Here is a 20120-nt window from a genome sequence, read left to right as displayed (position 1 = left end):
TGATGTATTGATATATACCGCTGGACCAATACGATATTGGATTCATGTTTGTTACTGTTTTCATTTGTTGCCTTCTCCTTTGTTGCTATTTTTGTCTTCCACTCTTTTCCTTCCATTTGGGGTTTTAATTGAGTATTTTAAATAATTCCATTTTCTCTTCTTTCTTAGCGTGTCAGTTTTATTTTGTTTTTAACTTTTTTTTTAGTTTTAACTTTTTTTTTTAGTGGTTGCCTTAGGGTTTGCAATATACATTTACAATTAATCCAACTCCACTTTTAAATAACACTATACCATTTTGTGGATAATGCAAGTACCTTATAATAAAATATTCCTTGGGGCTTACCAGGTGGCTCAGTGGTAAAACAATCTGCTTGCAGTGCAGGAGACATGGGTTAGATCCCTGGATCAGGAAGATCCCCTGGAGAAGGAAATGGCAACCCAATTTAGTACTTTTGCTTGGAAATTCCATGGACAGAGGAGCCTGGAGGGCTACAGTCCTTAGGGTCACAAAAGAGTCAGACATGGCTTAGTGATTAAACAATTTCTCTCTTCAGTTGTATCATTCCTGTTATTCATTTCACTTATACTAAGCACGCATGTATATATATATGTATATATTTGAATATATTGCTGCTATTATTATTTTGAACAAATTTTTATGTTAGATCAATCAAGAATAAGAAAAATAAAAGTTTTTATTTATTTTCACTTATTCCTTCTGTAAAGATCTTTATTTAGATCTGAATTTCTGACTTAAACCAGTTTCCTTCTCTTTAAAGAACTTATTTTAAAATTTCTTGCAAGGCAGGTCAACTGACAACAAATTCTCTGTTTCTTTTTGTCTAAGAAAATGTTTCTTTCTCCTTCACTTTTGAAGGATAATTTTACGGGATACAGAATTCCAAGTTGGTGGTATTTTTCTCTCCATACTATTTCATTTCACTCTCTTCTTCTGAGAAGAAGTTGGATGTAATTTTTATTTTTGCTTCTCTGTAGGTAAGTTGTTGTTTTCTTCTGGCTTCTTTCAACAATTTCTAAAACTTACCTTTGATTTTCTGAAATTTGAATATGACATACCTAGTTTTTTGGCATTTATCCTGCTTTATATTCTCCAAGTTTCCTGGATTTGTGTTTTGTCTAATATTTATTTGGAAGAAATTCTCAGTCATGACTTTTTCAAATATTTCTTCTGTGTGTTTCTCTCTTTCTTTTCCTTCTGGTATTCCCATATAGCATGTTATATCTTTTCTAATTGCCCCATAATTTTGAATATTTTGTCATTTTCCAGTCTTTTTTTTCCTTTGCTTTTCACTGTTGGACATTTCTATGGACATATTCTCAAGCTCAGACAGTCTTTCCTTAGTGATGTCCAGTCTACTAATGAACTTATGAGAGACATTCTTCATTTCTGTTGCAATGTTTCTGATCTCTAGCATTTCTATGTGAGTCTTTCTTAGAATGTCTATATTTTGGTTACATTATCCATCTGTTCTTGCACATTACCTACTTTTTCCGTAGTGCCCTTAGCATATTAATCACAGTCATTTTAAATGCATGGTCCGATAATTCTAAGATCCCTGGCACATGAGTCTGAATCGCATGCTTGCTGTCTCTTCAAGTGACTGTGTCTCTCTCTTTTTTTTTTTTTTTGCCTTTTATTATAGCTTGTAATTTTGTTGTTGTTGTTGAAAGCTGGACAAAATATATTGGATGAAAGAAACTCCAATACATAAGGCACCTTTAGTGACAGAGTAGTAAGATATGGACGGATAGATAGCACAGTCACATGACTAGGGGACTTCTCTGATGGTCCAGTAGTGAAGACTCTACTTGCTTCCAGACTTAGGAGTACGTATTTGATCCCTGATCAGGGAATAAGATCCACATTCCACACAGCACAGCTGGAAGATAAAAAGAAAATGTTTAGAAACAAAAAATATAGTCCTATAACTAAGTCTTAGTTTTTTAGTGACTCTTTACCCCTGAGCTGTAAACTTCACAAGTGCCTCTCAATGCTCCCCCCACTATCTCCTTAAGTGGCTACTGATGACTTAAAGGGACTGGAGTTGAGTACTTCCCTTCTCTCAGGTCATTTGGACTCTGATAAAACCCCAGTAGATTAGGCTCATGTAATATAGTTTCTCCTGAGGGCAGGACTTGTTAAGAGCAGAATGCTCTGGTATTTTTTGAGTGGCCTCTTTTTGCCTTCTCCCATAGGAATCACCAGGCCTCCCTGGTGGCGCTAGTGGTAAAGAACTGCCTGCCAATGCAGGAGACACAAGAGATGGGGCTTCAGTCCCTCGGTGGGGAAGATCCCCTGGAGAAGGGCATGGCAACTCACTCCAGTATTATTGCCTGAAGAATCTAATGGACAGAGGAGCCTGGCGGGTTATAATCCATGAGGTTGCAGAGTCAGACATGACAGAAGATTTTTTTGATCTTCACTAAGAAAATCTGGCAGAACTATAGGGCATAAGACTCACAAAAGTAAGCCCCTACCTTCCTTCTTCCTTCCCTGCACCGAGTTTTTATATTCAGGCCTGTCCATGCTAAGCCTCCATACTCTCCTCAGGTACAGTTCATGTTTTCCTATTCCAGTACTGGTTCCACGGAGGTTTCTACTAGAGGTTTTGTTTTATTTTTTTCCTGCTCTGGCAAATTGTGATTCTATCCGCCTCACTTCTCTGACAGACCTAAGAAGACTTGATTTTTCAGTTTCTTTGGCTTTTTATTTGATGTTAGGACCTACTGATAACTTCTAAGCTCCTCATGTGTCAGACTGGAAACTAAAACAATTCAATTTGTACTTTAAACATATAACATGCATTTTAATACACACACACACACGCACACACACACACACCCTGGGCCCTTGGCAGTGAAAGCTGAGAGTCCTAACCTCTGGACTGCCAGGGAATTCCCACTATAGCATGTGTTTTAAACCATAAGTCCTGATAACTCTCTCACAACACACACATACACACACCCTACTTATTGCTTTTTAATCCTGATTATTTCCCCTTTAAAATTTTGCATTCCCCATAGTTTTGATATTGCAACCATGTTTTAACTTTTCACATAGATTAGACAAAGTATCTTAATTAGAACTGATATTTCTAATCCTGGATTATGGCGCCACCTTTTTAAAAATTAACTCAAGATAAAACAGCTGATAGAGAACATAAGATAGACTGTGTTTTCTGTTTGAACTGGAGGAAAATAGATGGGAGATGAAGTTTATGTTTTAAATAAAATCTGGACTAATTTTAATAATATCTCTTCTATATAATCAGTATGGATCATTCATTTGGCAAACACTTATCAAACACCAGTTATTTGCAGGATAGAAGATACTGGTGGTACAAAAACTAATACAATATGTTACTTTCATTGTAAATTTAAGGCATGGTGGGCGAGGCATGTAAGGAAGACAGTTAATGTAATAAATGCTCTGATACAGGTACGTTCAAGGTGCAGTAGGAGTGTAATGATAGCTGGTTTATAAATAATCTTTTAGCAGTTCATCTAGCTTTAGCCTATGAACCCTTTATGATCCTATGAACCTAGGCTGTGTCAGGCAAATCCAACTGGTTTTGCTTTCATACTAATTTTCCTATTCATCCTCTTTTCTCCTAAGTGGTTACCTTGCAGACAAACTTATCACCTTTTCATACATTCAGTGTACCAACAAGAAGGATATTTTTAAAATGTAAATCAGAGTAAAAAATGTAAACCAGATCAAGGTACTTTTATACTTAAAACTCTCCAACAGCTTATCATCTTAAGAGAATAAAAGTTAAAAACTCTTTGCTAGGGGTCTACAAGGCCCAGGTGACCTTGCCCTACCCGCCTCTGACATCCTTTCTCAAAACTTTCTCACCCTTATTCATTGTACTTCAGCTACACTAGCTTTTTTCCCCTGATCTTTAAACATAGGAAGTTCGTATGAGCAATTAGGCCTCTGGGATCTCTCTTCTCAGTGTCTGAAACTTTGCCCGCAAATCTTTACATAGCTATTGTTCAGATTCCAACTTATATGTCAGTTTCTCAGCTTGGCCGTCTCTGACTAGTTAGTCTCCAATCTGAAAACTGCTTGTCATGGATATTTACTTATATATGTATGTGTGCATGTATGGATGTGTCTGTCTCCCCGACTGTAAAGTAAGCTATATAAAAAATATATAGCTTAAAATATAAAGGATGTTCTTATATTTTAAAAATATAAAAATAATATTATGCTGCTGCTGCTGCTAAGTCGCTTCAGTCTTGTCCGACTCTGTGCAATCCCATAGACGGCAGCCCACTAGGCTCCACCGTCCCTGGGATTCTCCAGGCAAGAACACTGGAGTGGGTTGCCATTTCCTTCTCCAGTGCATGAAAGTGAAAAGTGAAAGTGAAGTCGCTGGGTTGTGTCTGACTCTTAGCGACCCCATGGACTGCAGCCTACCAGGCTCCTGCATCCATGGGATTTTCCAGGCAAGAGTACTGGAGTGGGGTGCCATTGCCTAATAATAATTTAAAAAATTGTAAACCATTTTTTACAAGTGTAAAAAATACAGGGGATATTTTTCTCTTTTATTCATTCTGTATCTTTAAGGTCCAGTATTGGCATATGCTAGCTACTCATAAAATACTGGTTGAATTAATGTATGACTTTCATAAGGTATGTTCCTAGATCCTATAACCCTTTGAAGTTATCTTTTTCTTGGTTAGCTGCTTATTTATTGTGGGTTCCTCCCACACACCCAACCTGGTAAGGGCAGCATCTTGTCTGCCTTAACTCATTTCTGTATCTCTGGAGTCTACAGAAGTTCTTGGCATATAGAGAAGTGGAGTTGGTAAGTCTGTTGTAAATGAATGGATAAGCAGTATATTCAATTTTCAAAGATCTTAAAATCTAGAGTGGAGAGAAACATGGCTGTAACGAAGAATAAGCAAGAGACTGTGAAATCTCCGGAGAAACTGAGATCAGGAAGGGCAAGTCTCAACCATCAAGCCAGGAGTACTGAGGTTAGATATGTACTTTAAGATTAAATTCTCTTACCATTCCCAAGTCCATTCCCAAGTGAGGGGGTCCTGTGGGTCCAGTGCAGAATCTAAAGAATTTAGCACATGGCAAAGAAGTTCTACTGGATATCCAGAAGATTACAAGCGATCAGTAAACACTTGTTGACTAATTGCTCGTCACATCTCTGGAAATAATCAGATTTAGGACAGAGACTTGGTCCACCGTTTTGATAGGTATTCGTACTTCTGAATCACATTTCCCAGCATGCATCAGACTTAGGGAGGTAAAGTTTTTTTAAATGGACTACAACTCCCGGCATGCCGCGGCCTGGCGGAGCGGACTACACGACCCGACAAGCCAGGGCAAAGACTATCCGGAGGCGGGGCGGGGCGGGGCTGGTCGGGTCTCTTGAGCCGGTTTGACGGAAGAAGCGGCGCGGCAGCGGTGGCTGCGGCGGCGGCGGCGGCGGAGGAGGATGGAGGCGGTGGTGTTTGTCTTCTCTCTCCTCGACTGTTGCGCGCTCATCTTCCTTTCGGTGTACTTCGTATCCTTGCCTGAGACGGGCGGAGGCCGGCCTGGGGCCCTCTGTCCGAGGGACCGGGCTGGGGTTGGGCCCGTGTAGGGGCCAGGGCAGGGTCGAGGGAACGAGGGAGGTGGCCGGCGTCGGGCGCGGGTACCCTGGGTGCTGGCACTGCTGGAGGCGAGCTCGGTGGCCCAACTCCGCCCCTCACCTGGGGGTCCGAGCGGGCCTTATTCTCGAAGCGCCCGGGCCCGGCCTGCCCGCCGCTTCTGCTCCCCGCGACGCCCAGACCCGCTCTGCCATGCGCCAACACTGGCACTTGGCTTTTCCTTATGGCCCTCGGGGGAGAGGGTCGCGGTTTACTTCTTTTTTGGCCCTCGAGAGAGAAGGATCACGGTTTGTCTTGCAGCTGCCCTGTGCCCGGGCCCTTCGCCTGATGTCCGGGGTCCGGAGAGCGAGGGCCCACGTCCCGGGGGCGGTCTCTCGTGGACGGTCCCGCGCTGAGCTAGGCGGAGACGATTTGGCGCCTCTTGTCATTCTTTGGGCAACTCCCCCGCTGCCTGCCCCTTTGTTCTCGCGGGTTTTAGAACTTGTAGGGAACCTTTCACATCCCCAAGTTGACTCATTTCAAAAGCGAGTGAAGTGTTTCTTTCACGATGCGGTTTTGTAGGGAGTGCTGGGAACGGTTTGTTTTAAAAAACCAGCTACAGCTGATTATTTCGTTGCCCTTGTTGGTTGCATATCTGTAAATTTCAGTATCTATACACGTGATTTAATTCTCCTCGTTTCTCAACTTTAAGTTTTCTCTGTCGGTGCGTGTTTAAAACTTCCGTATTTTGTATAGCCGTTCGCGCTATAGTATTCAAACTGTATTTTCCAGGCTAATAAATGGTCGTTGAACTCTAGAAAGCGTGTAGGGCTACCACTTTGCTCTTGAGGAAGCTTCTAGTCTTAGTTGTCACCCAGTGATGTAATGCACAATCAAATTTTAAGTAATTAAATGTAAACTAAGAAAAAGCATGAGAAACTCTTCATTTTATTTTTTCCCCTTGGAAATTATATGCGTCTCTTTCTGGCAGAATTAAACTGTTTGCCAGAGCATTCTGGCATTAGGACGGTTGTACAGAGTATTTTTCAGTGTGGCTTTATAATTTATTATGGACTGGCAACCTGTCAAAGTGGGATGAGACAAAACTTGGAATCAAGACTCCTTGCTTAGCTAGTTATTTGCTATGCACATTGTTTCACCTCTCTAAGTCTCAGTAGTTGTTTTTTTTAATGGGAAATGTTTACTTTCTAGATAGATAGATGTGTGCACGGTAGAGGTGTGCTAGGCGTCTAGCAGCACAATGCGTGCCCGATAGCCAATGCTTAGTAAATGTTGCTCTGCCTTCCCGCCTCACCTCTCACTGAACAGCAGTTTTTGCTTTAACTGATGGTTTCTGATGAGGAGAACCCTGACTTTTTATTAGGCTTGGGGAACTTGAAAGTGCAGCATCCCTTAGGAAGTTTTTGGTGATCTACCTCTCCCGTGGCATAAGAAACTGGAGCTTAAGTTCAGAGAAATGAAACTTGGATTTCTTTTTTTGCAGTTTGGAAAACTAGTCTTAATAATTTAAAATAACCTTGTCTAGGGAATTCCCTGGCAGTTCAGTGGTTAGAACTTAGTGCTCTCACTGCTGGGGACCTGGGTTCTAGCCCTGATCCTGCAAGCCAGGCAGCATAACCAAAAAAAAAAAAAAAAGCCTTGGCTTACACAAATTTATGTATATAGAAACATATTAGGTGGAGTTTTAGACTTAAACATTAAGGTATATTCAGGATGTGTTTTGATGAAATTCAGCATATTGTATTTTTGAATGGTTGTACAAGCTTAATAGTAGAGCCGAGAGGTAGAAAATCACCAGAGTATACATTTTGTAGGAATGAGAGTTTTCCTGGACTTTGAACCTAGAAGAAAACATGCAGAGAAGGAAAGGGGTGGATATTCAAAATTAGACAGTCGAGAGCAAAGGTGCAGAGACAGATGTGTTCATGGCATTTCTGGGTGATGGAGGAATAGGCCATCTGGAGCAAAAGGTTGATTTTTGGTGGCAGCCGAAGGTCCGGTTTGGAAAGGCTGGATTAGATTCAGTTTGGGAGGGTTTGACTGTTAAGGAGAAAGGCTTTCACTTTTATCCTCTAGGCAATAGTGAGCCATTGACAATTTTTTGACGTAAACAAAGTGGTGTGTTATGAAGATAAGTCTGCAGAGTAGGTTGGAAACAGGAAAGACTGGAAGGTAAGAAACCACTGGAGAACAGGTTCATTTGGATCTGAGTGGGGTGCTAATTGTGGGCTAATTGTGGGCAGGTGAAAGGAGGGATTAATGTGAGTGGCATTATAAAGAAATGATTGACAGAACCTGGTAGCAGTTGATTCTGAGATAATGAAACAGTCCAGAAACAGCTTTCCATATTTTGAGCCTGGACAAATAATGCTTACGTCATTGAGAGAAATAAAACAAATTGGAGGTGGAACAGTTTGGGGAGAAAGTGATGATTTTGATTTTAGCTGTGTTGAGGTAATAGGGGGGACTATCCATATGGAAATGTGTAGAATTTACTTGAGAGCATTTCTTTTTACCTATTTTATTGGACACTTTCAAACATAAAAGTCGTGTAATAGATCCCATGTTTCTGTTATTTCAGTGATTTTTCAACATTTTGCGATTTCTTTCTCATTTTTCTCCCAACTGTTGTGAGGAGGCTGTGGGAGCATTTTAAAGTAAATACACATTCAGTGGAAGACTTTTCCTTTTTTGTCTTTCTGTCCCTCAGATTTTTATTTGTGTGTCTATATTTTGTGTTAAGACCCATTTTTTCTGTAAGTCCAGTGGACTTATATATGTTTACTGTGGAAAGTTTGGTGATAGGGAAAAGTACTGGGAAAACAAACTATCTGTAATCCAACTTTCAAAGCATAAACACTGCTGACTTACGACCATGCTGAATTTATAGTTTTGTGTCCTATTTTTTTCATATCTTAGTTTTCAGATATTTTATGGATATATCATAAATAAACACTTTTTCTACTGTTGGGAATTAAGGTTTATAACATTTAAACTGTTTATATGGGTCATATTTTCCATTTCTTGTAGCCACTGTTCGACACTTGAGGAATCCTGGTGGAATGTTCTGATATGGATCACATTAGAATTGCACATAATAAGAGGATTATTTTGTGAAAAATAACTTGTTGAAAGAACATAAATGAGAAAATTTAGGTGTCTAATAAATGAGCTTTAAGGAAAGAACTTAATCTTTTCAAGTCAAATCCAAATCTGCCTTGCAACTGGGGTTGCTTTCTGAAACTTACATAGTTATTATAAAAGAAACCTAATAATTCCTTATCTTGATCGTCAGATAATTACATTGTCTGATTTAGAATGTGATTACATTAATGCTAGATCATGTTGCTCAAAATTAAACAAGGTAAGACATGTCTTTCCTCGTTTTTTGACCTTGAAGACAGTTCTCCATTTTCTGTGCTAGAGATTATTATATATAGTCAGCATGTGTGTCTTTGGTATACACCGAGATGTTGGTGGAGCTCCTGTGCTTTGGAATATTTTTAGATCATGAAAGCATACTTAACTTGAAATTTTGTTTCTTTACTCTTTTTCCTTGTCCCTTTGTCCATTACTCAGACTAGTAAAGGTTCGTTATCAGGTAATTGTTTTTGCCTTCTGTGTGGAAACCCTCTCCTTCCTACTCATGGGAAAGAGCTCAGTCTATCTTTTTTTAAATGAAAGATGACCTTTTTGTGGCTGGATGAGAAATTGAATTAGTTGATTTGTTTTCAGACTGTTTTATCTTTAGTATATAATCAAAATTTTATATTGGCAATAAAACTTTGAATTTTCCAGCTTCTCTAAGTATGAGGAAACCAGTTGGTCCTGATTCATTTTATGAGATGAGTAGGCAAAAGTTTTTTGGGTATAAAAGTTCATGTAAAGGGGATTTCCCTGGCGGTCCAGTGGTTAAAACTGTGCTGTGCAGTGCGGCCAAAGAAAAACTTCATAAAATATTTATATATTCAATAAAATACTTTTATTGTATATAAAAATACAGTGCTGAAAAAAAATACAATATTGAGAAACACGTTTTGGCTTGACCTAAAAATTCTCTTGGGTCTTTTCACATCTTTAGCCTACTTAGTTTCTCTGACCCATGAGGGAAATAGAGTTATACTTGAAAAGTTACAATTTCTGGCAAACTATATTCCTCCTCTCCTGTCCTTCCCTTCCTTCTTTCCTTCCAATTTTCCAGAATATGGTTTAATACAATGATAGATTTAAATAAAAGATTGTTTATCTGGTATGCTTTCAGAGTTCTTGTTTTTCCTCAAGATATAATTGAAATATAACATTCATTAGTTTCAGTCCTCCTCATCTTTATTTTTAATTTTTTTAGAATTTAAATTTAAATTAATTAATTAAAAAAAATTAAAGTCCTCCTGTGTGCCAGGCAGGGTCTTCCCCCTTTTTAAAAAATTGAAGTATGGTTGAATAGGCCTTCTCATCTTTAGAAGAATAATTTTTTACTGAGAGATAAATCCATCTCATATATGTATATGTGTATGTGTGTTTCATATTTCTTGCTTACTCAGTATTTTCAGTGGATATTTTGTGGGCTTTCTTTTACAAAAATAAAAATTTAAATACAAAGAAAAGATTACCTGTGTTCTTCTATTGAGACAGTAAGTCCTTCAATTTGAAGTAGTTTTTTTTTTTTAATGTTTGTTTTTGTGAAAGTTATACTTGCACACAACTAAAGTTAGAGTATTAGAAAGCTCACAGTGAAAACAGCAGACCCTTCCTGACCCTTTAAAATCATATCTGTTTTGCCTTTGAGGGGCAACTGATTTCAACACTTGAACTGTTAATTTTTTTCTGATATTTACATTCATATTTCTCTATGTGCATACAATGCTATTTCTTTCTTTCTTTCTTTTTTTTACTCTACTGCATGGGTTGCAGAATCTCACTTCCCCTACCAGGAACTGAACTCAGGCAGTGAAAGCCCAGAATCCTAACCACTAGGCTGCCAGGGAACTCCCACTACTTCTTGATTTATCAATTTTACACATTATCTATCGATTTCTGAGTCAATATGGTAGATTTTGTTCTTAGGTACCAACTTCTAAACATCACTCCTGTTTTTCTATTTTTGTTTGCAGGTAAGTTCATATTTAATGTTTATATCATGATGTACTATTATGTTTTTTATTGCTGAGCCTTATGGCAGACAGTGATCATATTTTTCTTTCTAATTTTTTTTTTTTTGGATAGCTTGTCTTTTCAGATAACATCTTTAAAGTCTTTCAGTACTATTTTCTACATGGCTCAAACATAAAATAACCTATCAGTTGTTTTTTTCCAGGTGACATTTCTCCTCAAGACCTCCATCCTCTTGCTATAGTCTGGAGCAGTTGCTCTTAGACCTTTTCACAGCTTCCATCTTGGGACTCCTGGTTGGATCTCCCGATTCTTGGAAATCATGTCTTCTTTTCTCTTGGCTTACTACCTCATTTTGCTGGAGTAGCTTCTTGAGATTCGGTACATGGGAATTAAATTTTTTGAGACCTTGCATGTTTGAAAATGTCTAATCGTTTCCCTTGATTGACAGTTTCTCTGAGTATAGAATTCTAGGTTAGAAAAGACTTCTTTTTTTTCAGAGTTTGCTTGATCAATGTCTTTTAACTTCCAGTGTTGATGAAGTTGGGAAATCTGGTGCATTTTGATTTCTTGTCCTTTGGATGGGATCTTTCTCTCCCCTTTCCCCCCACCCCCACCTCCATCCTTTCCAGAAGCTTTAGAATCTTTTCTTTACCCTTGGTGTTTTTTATTTATTTATTTATGGTAATCCTCAGTGTTTGGGAATTTTGCAGGCTTCTGAGAGGTTCCTTTAGTCTGGTAAATTTTCTTCTTTCTCTGATAATGTCGTCCCTCTCTATTTTCTCTCTTCTCTTTCAGCAACTTGGATTTGCTGGATGTTTTTCTGCTGGGTTGATCTGCCAATTCTTTTTTCTTATTCTTGTCCCTGTAGTTTTTTTTCTACCTTCTTGTAAGATTTGCTGTTTTATCTTCTGAATTTTCTAGTGTGTATACAGTTTATGTTGAACTTTTAATTTCTAAGAGCTTTTTGTTCTCTTGGTTCATACTTGACTCTTTATCTCTCTGGGATATTGATTATAGTAGTTTTTGAAATTTCCTTCTACTTCCTACATTATATCTGTTTTTTCCAAGTTCCTTTCTCTTTCTTTTTCCCCCTTATTTCATACTGAGGGCTTTCCTCAGTTTCTGATATGTGGCTTTCTGGTCATACTTTATCATAAAATGCTAAAATACTCATTGGAAGCTCATTGGGTGGTCCAGGCTATTGACTGATAGGTGGACTTCACTGAGGGTGATTGGTTTCTGCCTTTTTTGGGGGTACCTGAAATGGCAATTTTTTTAGGTGTTTTCTATTGTGCCATTAAGGCACTCCAGAGAAGGATCCTCCAAACTCTTGCCTGGGTGATAACAAACCTTGAGCTAGCATTCTGAGAACAAGTTAGGGGAAGAACACATTGTTAATGAGGGAAGAGAACACAGGACTTGGCTGAAAGTCAGTAAACCAATATACCAGTATAATAAGGTCAAGTGTCACTTCCTGAAACTTTTGTTTTAGGTTTGTGTTTATGTAAAACAAAGTGCAGCCCATAGTAAGAAGTTCAGTTTGAAAGCTACTGCTGCGTGGGTCTGATAACATGGAGGGGAGGAATAGTACCATCAGCTAACATTTATTGAGTGCTTGCTTTGCATGTGGCTTATGTATGTTATTTGGTCTAATTCTCAATAACAACCTCTTGAGATGTAAGTATTATTATCTCCATTTTACAGATGAGGAAATCATGATTTAGAGAGGGTAGGTAGCTTCTTAAGGTTGCACAGCTAATAGGATAGAGCATGGGTTTTGCTCCAGGTTTATTTGACTTTGCAGGTTACACATACTGTGTGTATGTGTTAGTAGCTCAGTCTTGTTCCACTCTTTGAGACCCATGGACTGTAGTTCTCCAGGCTCTTCTGTCCATGGAATTCTGCAGGTAAGAACACTGGAGTTGGTTGCCATTATAGCATTATGTTAAATTGGTTACACTTTAAAAATAATTTACATATTAAATTTCCTTGTTGATTGCAAATTAGGTTTAAGGCCCAGAAAATCCCTTCTTGTTTATTAAAAAAAAAAAAAAGTAGCCAAAAAATACTATCTGAGGGAATAAATTCCCTGGTGGTCCAGTGGTTAGGACTCTGCACTTTTCACTGCGAAGGTGAGAGTTTAATCCCTGGTTGTACAACTAAGATTCCACAACCCTCCCAGCAGTGGCCCCCAACCCCCACCCCCAAATGCATCTGAAATCTAAATGCCGGAGACCTGGGGCCAGTGAGCCTGAGCCTCTGTTACATCAGTGCCTGCCACTGTGTAGCTGTGTGACCTTGGGCAAGTTACCTCATCTCTCTTGAGCTTTATTTTCCTCCTTTCTGCAAGTTGGGAGTGCCAGTTTCTGGCTCCATAAATACTAGGTGTTAACTTCCATGAAAAGAAAAGTCTTTAAAAAAAAACAAAAGAAGAAACATTTTCTACTCATAGGAGGGGAAGACTATTGGTGAATTGAGAGCCTGCCACAGTAGCTCTTGATACATGAGAACTAGAATATTACACAATAAAGAGCATGGATAAGGGCATTGGGTGCTATAGAAGCAATAGTCTGGGATTCTTTTATCCTGGTCCTTTATCATATTTGTTCAACTTTGAACTGATATTGTAAGCTGTTAAAGTACTTTTTTTTTTTGGTAAATGTGAGATTATTTTCCCCAGGGTTCTGGAGCTTGGAAATGTATAGATAGATACTCTGACTTGAAAGGCAGCATGAATGTGGATATAAACCATCCCAAATTAGAGATTTTAGCACAGATATTGGAAAAGAGAGTAAATAATATTCTGTTTTTTCTCTAGTTGTCATTCATACCTGCTTAGTGAATGAATCTGAACCTATGCTTAGGATAAAATGTAATTAAAGTTTAAGTGCATTATTTTTAAGCTGTGTCCTGATATATTTGCAAGAGGTAAGCAGTGATAGCAGTATGCAAATCTGGGACATCTGAGTCTAAAAATAATCTTGAAATACTAGCTTGGAAGATGTACTCCTTTGATTTAGCTTCAAGTAACATGTACATTCGGAGAAGGCAATGGCACCCCACTCCAGTACTCTTGCCTGGAAAATCCCATGGACGGAGGAGCCTGGTAGGCTGCAGTCCATGGGGTCACTAAGAGTCGGACACGACTGAGCGACTTCACTTTCTCTTTTCACTTTCATGCATTGGAGAAGGAAATGGCAACCCACTCCAGTGTTCTTGCCTGGAGAATCTCAGGGACGGGGGAGCCTGCTGGGCTGCCGTCTATGGGGTCGCACAGAGTCGGACACGACTGAAGCGCCTTAGCAGCAGCAGCAGCAACATGTACATTTAGGAAGAACACAGCATGAGATGTGATAACTATGTTCTTCCCTTGCAGTGGGTGATTCCAGAATTGGTTGGCCATACTCTTGTCACTGTACTAATGCTCATCTCATTGCACTGGTTCATCTTCCTTCTCAACTTGCCTGTTGCTGCCTGGAATATATATCGGTGAGTACGTTCTGTTTATTGTTTTGTTTAGAGAAAAAAATTTAAGATTTGACAGCTTTCTTTTCTCCAATAAAACATATGCTACTCATAAATGAGAGCAGAACACGTCATTAAATCAGCATACATTTTTATTCACTTTGGTATATTGGGCAAGTAGCAATTTGCATGGCTCAGTCTTGTAGTAAAAACACAAATTTACATGTGTAAGTTAAAAAAATATTTAATGTTGCAATGTCTAAAGACTTGTGAGTTGTTTTTTCCTTATCTACCTTTTTTCTTTATGAATAATGAAAAACCTGAGAATATAAGGTCTTTATTATTTATATCTGCAGTTTTTAATTATAGTGTACATGACATGCTCTGAAGAAAATTTCATTTTAAATCTTGCATGCTAAATAATGTAAAAATGTTATCCAGATATTCACTTGGGCTACTAGGATTTGAGGGAGAATTTAAGATTTGTGGACCTCAGAGAGCCATTTGCATTTCTCAGAAGCCATAATTGAGAAACCTAATGGTGAGAAACCCAAGGTTGGACTAGAAGAGGCTTGGACATGAGAGAAGGAAGAGGTCATGAACGGTACTAGGTTAGGACATGCATGTTGTGCAGATGGTACAGTGTGAATGCTGAAGCTCAGATGCTTAAACTCACTGATGCTCTCAAAATTACCCAGTTTTCTTACTTGTAAAAGGAATCATTGAGGAAGATTATCATTTGTAATACTGTGTACATAGCGGTATTCCATAAATACGAAGTGTTATATGTTATCAGGAGCCCCATAGACTTCACAGTATGTTAAATGCAGTGTCTTCAAGATGTTTTGAGTCTGGGTCTGTGGGAACACTGAATTGAATTGGTCTGGTTTGGGGACTAGGTGTATGCTTTCCATGGCCTTTATCTTCTGTACCAACTTTGTAGCCCTATTCTCCCCCCACTGTGGTCATACCTCCATCACTATAAAAAGTACAGTTCTTATTTGTCAAAACAGTATTTAATTTAATATTTAGATGTAAATTAAATCTAAATAAAATTTATATTTTAATTAAATCTAATCTTTTTTTGAGTCATGTAATGTTAGGTACTGCGTTTGTGTCTGAACTATCCATTTATAGTCTTCACTGAAGAAGAGTTTTATTTTACCACAGTAGCATTTATTCTAAATAATTATGTCTTCTTGAAATTGGTCTTTTATGGTAAGTATTGTTTATTTACCTTTCAGATTGGGACACATCTATTGATCAGCAGGAGCATCAAATATGAGTGTTCTATTCTGGGTTTCCCAGGTTGCATTAGTGGTAAAGAATCTGCCTGTGCAGGAGATGTAAGAGATGTGGGTTCTATCCCTGGGTCAGAAAGATTCCCTGGAATAGGAAATGGCAACCCACTGTAGTATTCTTACCTGGAGAATCCCATGGATAGAGGAGCCTGGTGGGCTAGTCCATAGGGTCACAAAGAGTTGGTCATGACTGAAGTGGCTTAGCATACGTTCTGGATGTAGAATCTCTCTTTAGTGTCATCTGTGAAATGGGAATAATGTTTGACACTACTCTTCTTATAAACACGTTGTGAAGGTGAAGGGAATTGCATTAATTAATTTAGAACTTTGTAGATGAAGAAGTTGCTAAGAACTTGATCAAGTTGGTTTGGTCTTTGCAGCTCCTTTCACTTGTCTCAAGGAAGATGGCTATAGATATTACTGATTCAGTAGTTTTCTACAAAAAGTGAGTAAAAGGGTCTTAGTACATAAAATATCCTTCTCTAGAATATTAGTGGATTTGTTTCAGAGAGCAGAAATTATACCAAAAATTAATAGTATTGTATCTTTCAAAGGAAAACTTAAGTCATGACCTGTGATATCATTGTAATACCCTGTCAGTATATGGTCTGAATATGACTGATTCATTTTTAAAGTTTGATTATTACTGGTTACTTATTTTTCAGTGTATATGCTGATGGTTTGATTTTCTTTCTAATGTATGTACGTCCTTTAATTTATCAGGTACATTATGGTGCCAAGTGGTAACATGGGAGTATTTGATCCAACAGAAATACACAACCGAGGGCAGCTGAAGTCACACATGAAAGAAGCCATGATCAAACTTGGCTTCCACCTGCTCTGTTTCTTCATGTATCTCTACAGGTGAGTTTACAGTCCTCTTGGCATTTCCCCGGATGCCATGCCTGCTTTTGATGGGTGAGATATTACTATTCTGTGAGATTTTATTTGGACATTGCAAAACTTTTGGGAGTTATGTGAGTTTCTTGTGACTTAGGTAGATTTTTTTTATATGTCATGTCATTGAATCAGCATTCTGTCTGACCTGCAGTAGAGTTACTCCATGTTATTAGTTACTCCTTAGCTGTGGAGGCTGTCCACAGGCTTAAAACTGTCTTTGCTCTTCTTTCCCTGCCCTAGTGTCCAGTTATGAGGTCTTACTGCCTGTTTTAAGCATTTCTAAATGTACTCCCAGAGACTTTCCCACTCATGGGTCTTCTGGGAGTCAGACCACTGACAGCAGTTCTCAACAACTTTTATCCATACTGGGCTGATCTTTCTTGGTGTTCGGGAATTTAGATGTGATGGCCTTCTCTCCAAGATGCAAGTGATCTGTTCTGGTAAGATAGCATCAGTCTTCCAGTTAGATTGGAAGTAAGAATTAATATGAAGGATTAGCTGTCAGACACTGCAAGCCTTATGCTATCCTGTTTTAAAATTAAATTTATTACCTAAAGTTTTAGAGATAATATGCCACTTCTTTCCTTACCCATTATAGATCCATAGGATAGACCAAAGAATAGAAAAAAAAATTGTCATGTGTGTGTATGATTTGGTTAAGCCTTTAAGAGGCTAGAAGTCAAGGCTTAACTTTTGTATCCAAGCATAATTATATCATATTTGTTTTCCTGAGGTAAATTTTAATTTTCACATGGGTATAAGACTAGTGGGAAAAAACTTGTACTGAATTAAACTGTCACTCAAGAGAGTCCTAATAATTAGAAATTGTACATAGATAAGAATTTCTAAAAATTGCTATTTTCTGAAATAGCTTAGAAGTCAGAGCCATTTTAGCCTCTGCCTGAAAAAGCAGGCTTCCTAAAATTCTTTTGCTGTGCTGATTCCACCCACTAGCATAAATTAGGTTGAAATTAGAGTTCAGATGGTTTCCTTTTTACTATTTTATTTGCTTTCCTATATTTTAAAAAATAGGACCAAAAAAGCACAGTAGTATCAGTTTCTGGTTCTCATACCCTAACTTATTGCTCATGTGTTTAATTTTTAATCCTAGCATTAAAGATGCAAAGATCCTAGCATAAAGCATAAAGAGCAAAGAAGTTTAATACTAAGAATACAATGATACATCTATTCTCATTTTTATTAAAGTCAAACCATATGAAGGTATCATTACTATCATATATGTTCCCTTCTGTTTGTCAGAGGCAAAAAGCAAGGTGGTTATCCTTTCTTCATCCTCCTCTCCCCTCCAGGTTTTATGTTTTTGGAGAGTAAACTAGAGTGGATGCCTCCTGAGTCTTGATAACATGAGCTTCTGGAGACATCTAGGGGCACAGCCAGTGTAGTTACACTTCCGGGTGTAAACAGGATTAGGGAACAGTATCTTGCTTAGTAGAAAAGTCTTAGGATTTTAAAATTGACAAGACTTTCTTAGTTCTTAGCTATTGAATTTAAAGAGATGGGAAGATGTACTGAAGACTGGGGATTGGAAGAATCAGAAAGCAGTTGAGGGCAGGTTTAAGGAAGGGTCCTTTACAATGAAATAAAAGATAGGCAACCTATAAAACTGGTTTGACTGAGGAGCTGCATTCTTCAGTGAATGCGTCCTTTTTCTTTCTTTCCCCTTCCTTTCCCCTTCCCTTCTTAGCTTATCATTTTTAGCCATGGTGCTATTGCCTTATTCCTTGGCATTTCCCTGTAGCCCAGGGATTCAGGATGGAAGAGTAATTTTCTCTTAGCTTTTGGTTGTTGTCTTTAAAAAGTGTGTATAATTCTGAATCACCAATTTCTAATGTAGGGATTTATGCTGCTCCTTCTGGATCACCTGCCACCACTTGCATGGTGCGTTGCACCAGGGCACCTTGTGGACACTTGGGGTTTGTTAGATAGAATTAAAGGGAAAAAATGCCCATCTTCTATAGAGATTGGCGGAATCTATGCCTTTGGAGTTTGTTGGGTACTAATCTGGTGGAAGCTACTACTTCCTCATGGTGTGACCCAGGGCAAGTTTCTTACCCTCTCTGTGCCTCAGTTTCTTCATCTGAAAATGAGATAATAATAGTATCTGCCTCATGGGATTATGATACAGATTAAATGAGATAATGCATATAAAGCACTTTGGTTTTTGCTGATCTCTAGTAAACTCTAAAAAACACATTAAAAAATATTAGTTATTACCATTAATTTGTGCTATGCAGTGCTTACTCTTAGTTTTGTTAAATTTGGACAACTAATCACTTTTAGCAGTAGTAATGTAAGGGTATTTCTGTGTTTTTTAGTCATTTGATCTCAGAGCAAGGCTGATTCCTGTTAAAAATGATAGTCTTGTTACTCTTGTTAAATGTGATGGTTTTAATGGAGTATTTATTGAGTGATCACCACATGTCAGACACTGCATTTGATACAAAGGAGCAGCACAGAATCCCTGTGTTGGAGTTGGGACCCTGCTGATGGCAGTATGTGGGTGTCACCTGGAAGATGAAAGTGGACAGGAGCTGAGGCATGCAGAGGCGATAGAGCTCTGGAAGGAGGCCTGGCCACTGCTGGGGGCTGAGAGGCCGGCTTCTCAGAGGAGGTGCCAAAGCTGGGGGTCATGAAGCCTGAGAGTAATGTAGGGTGTGAGAGGAGGGGTCCCAGGAGTAGGAACAACATGTGCAGAGACCTCCATAGAGAATTGAAGTTTGTTCCCTGGATATAGCCTGTTTTTCCTCAACTATAGTCCAACGTTGGTTTTAGGTTATACTCCCCACCCTCGCCTCTACCCCAGGTTTCTTTCTTTCCTTCCTTCTTTCTTGAAACATAAGAGCCTCTTGGTGCCCCAAAATAGATCTTCTTCCCTTTAGGTATTGCTTTTTGCCCAAATGAGTGTCACCTGGTGAGCCTTAGGGCTGCAGGTCTGTACAGAACAGACTCTGTAGGAACATTCCTAAGGAAACGTTAGTAACATGACTTTCTTCTCTCCACAGTATGATTTTAGCTTTGATAAATGACTGAAGCTGGAGCAGCCGTGGTTGAAGTCAGCCTACACTACAGTGCACAGTTGAGGAGCCAGAGACTACTTAAATCATCCTTAGAACCGTGACCATAGCAGTATATTTTTTCCTCTTTGAACAAAAAATATTTTTGCTGTATTTTTACCATATAAAGTATTTAAAAAACATGAATTGAGTTTTTGTAGCTTTCTGGTTCTCAACTTTAGCCTGAACCCCCAACATGTGAAGGTGTGTTTCATCATCTGTATATAGAAGACAGTTATTTGTATGCAGGAAGAGGACTCATTCCAGCCTTGCATGCCAAGGAGTAAAGGACATGCTGTAAACGGAAAGTGTAATAGATGAGCAAGGTGGCTCTTCAGGTCAAGAGTGCAAAACCATACTGTTGTTAGTCTGGGCAAAGGAGGAAAGAAACTAAACTACCCTTTTGCCTATATTGTGGCAGCTTCCTGTATTTCACATGGTTTACAGATTTATGAGACTGTAAGCCAAATATCTTTTCATAAGAATGTTAAAAATGACATTTCAAAAAAATATATTTCTTTGCTGAATTTGTGAAGCCTTATAAGCCATTACAGGTACAATGTAATTCCTGCCTATAGAAAGGAAAATAAGCCAAAACAAATTTTATCAAGAGCTTTCATTTAAAAGCCAC

The 20120-nt window shown here is 38.5% G+C and overlaps 1 protein-coding gene across 2 annotated transcripts; it reads left to right on the top strand.

Moving 5' to 3' along the window:
* Window positions 1-5393: 5393 nt before the first annotated feature.
* CNIH4 (cornichon family member 4) lies at window positions 5394-19636 on the top strand. Of its 2 annotated transcripts, none has more exons than XM_005903720.2 (5): window positions 5394-5552; window positions 8933-9001; window positions 14126-14238; window positions 16239-16379; window positions 19439-19636. In XM_005903720.2, exons 1-5 carry the CDS (start codon window positions 5484-5486, stop codon window positions 19464-19466), a joined length of 420 nt encoding a protein of 139 aa, XP_005903782.1. In that variant the 5' UTR covers window positions 5394-5483; the 3' UTR covers window positions 19467-19636. The 2 variants fall into 2 exon arrangements, with proteins under 2 accessions (XP_005903782.1, XP_014336287.1); XM_014480801.2 differs by lacking the exon at window positions 5394-5552 and adding an exon at window positions 10952-11127.
* The last annotated feature ends 484 nt before the right edge of the window (window positions 19637-20120 follow it).

This window comes from Bos mutus, chromosome 16, assembly GCF_027580195.1.
Source record: "Bos mutus isolate GX-2022 chromosome 16, NWIPB_WYAK_1.1, whole genome shotgun sequence".
NCBI lineage: Eukaryota > Metazoa > Chordata > Mammalia > Artiodactyla > Bovidae > Bos > Bos mutus.
This window is presented reverse-complemented; position numbering and strand designations above follow the sequence as displayed.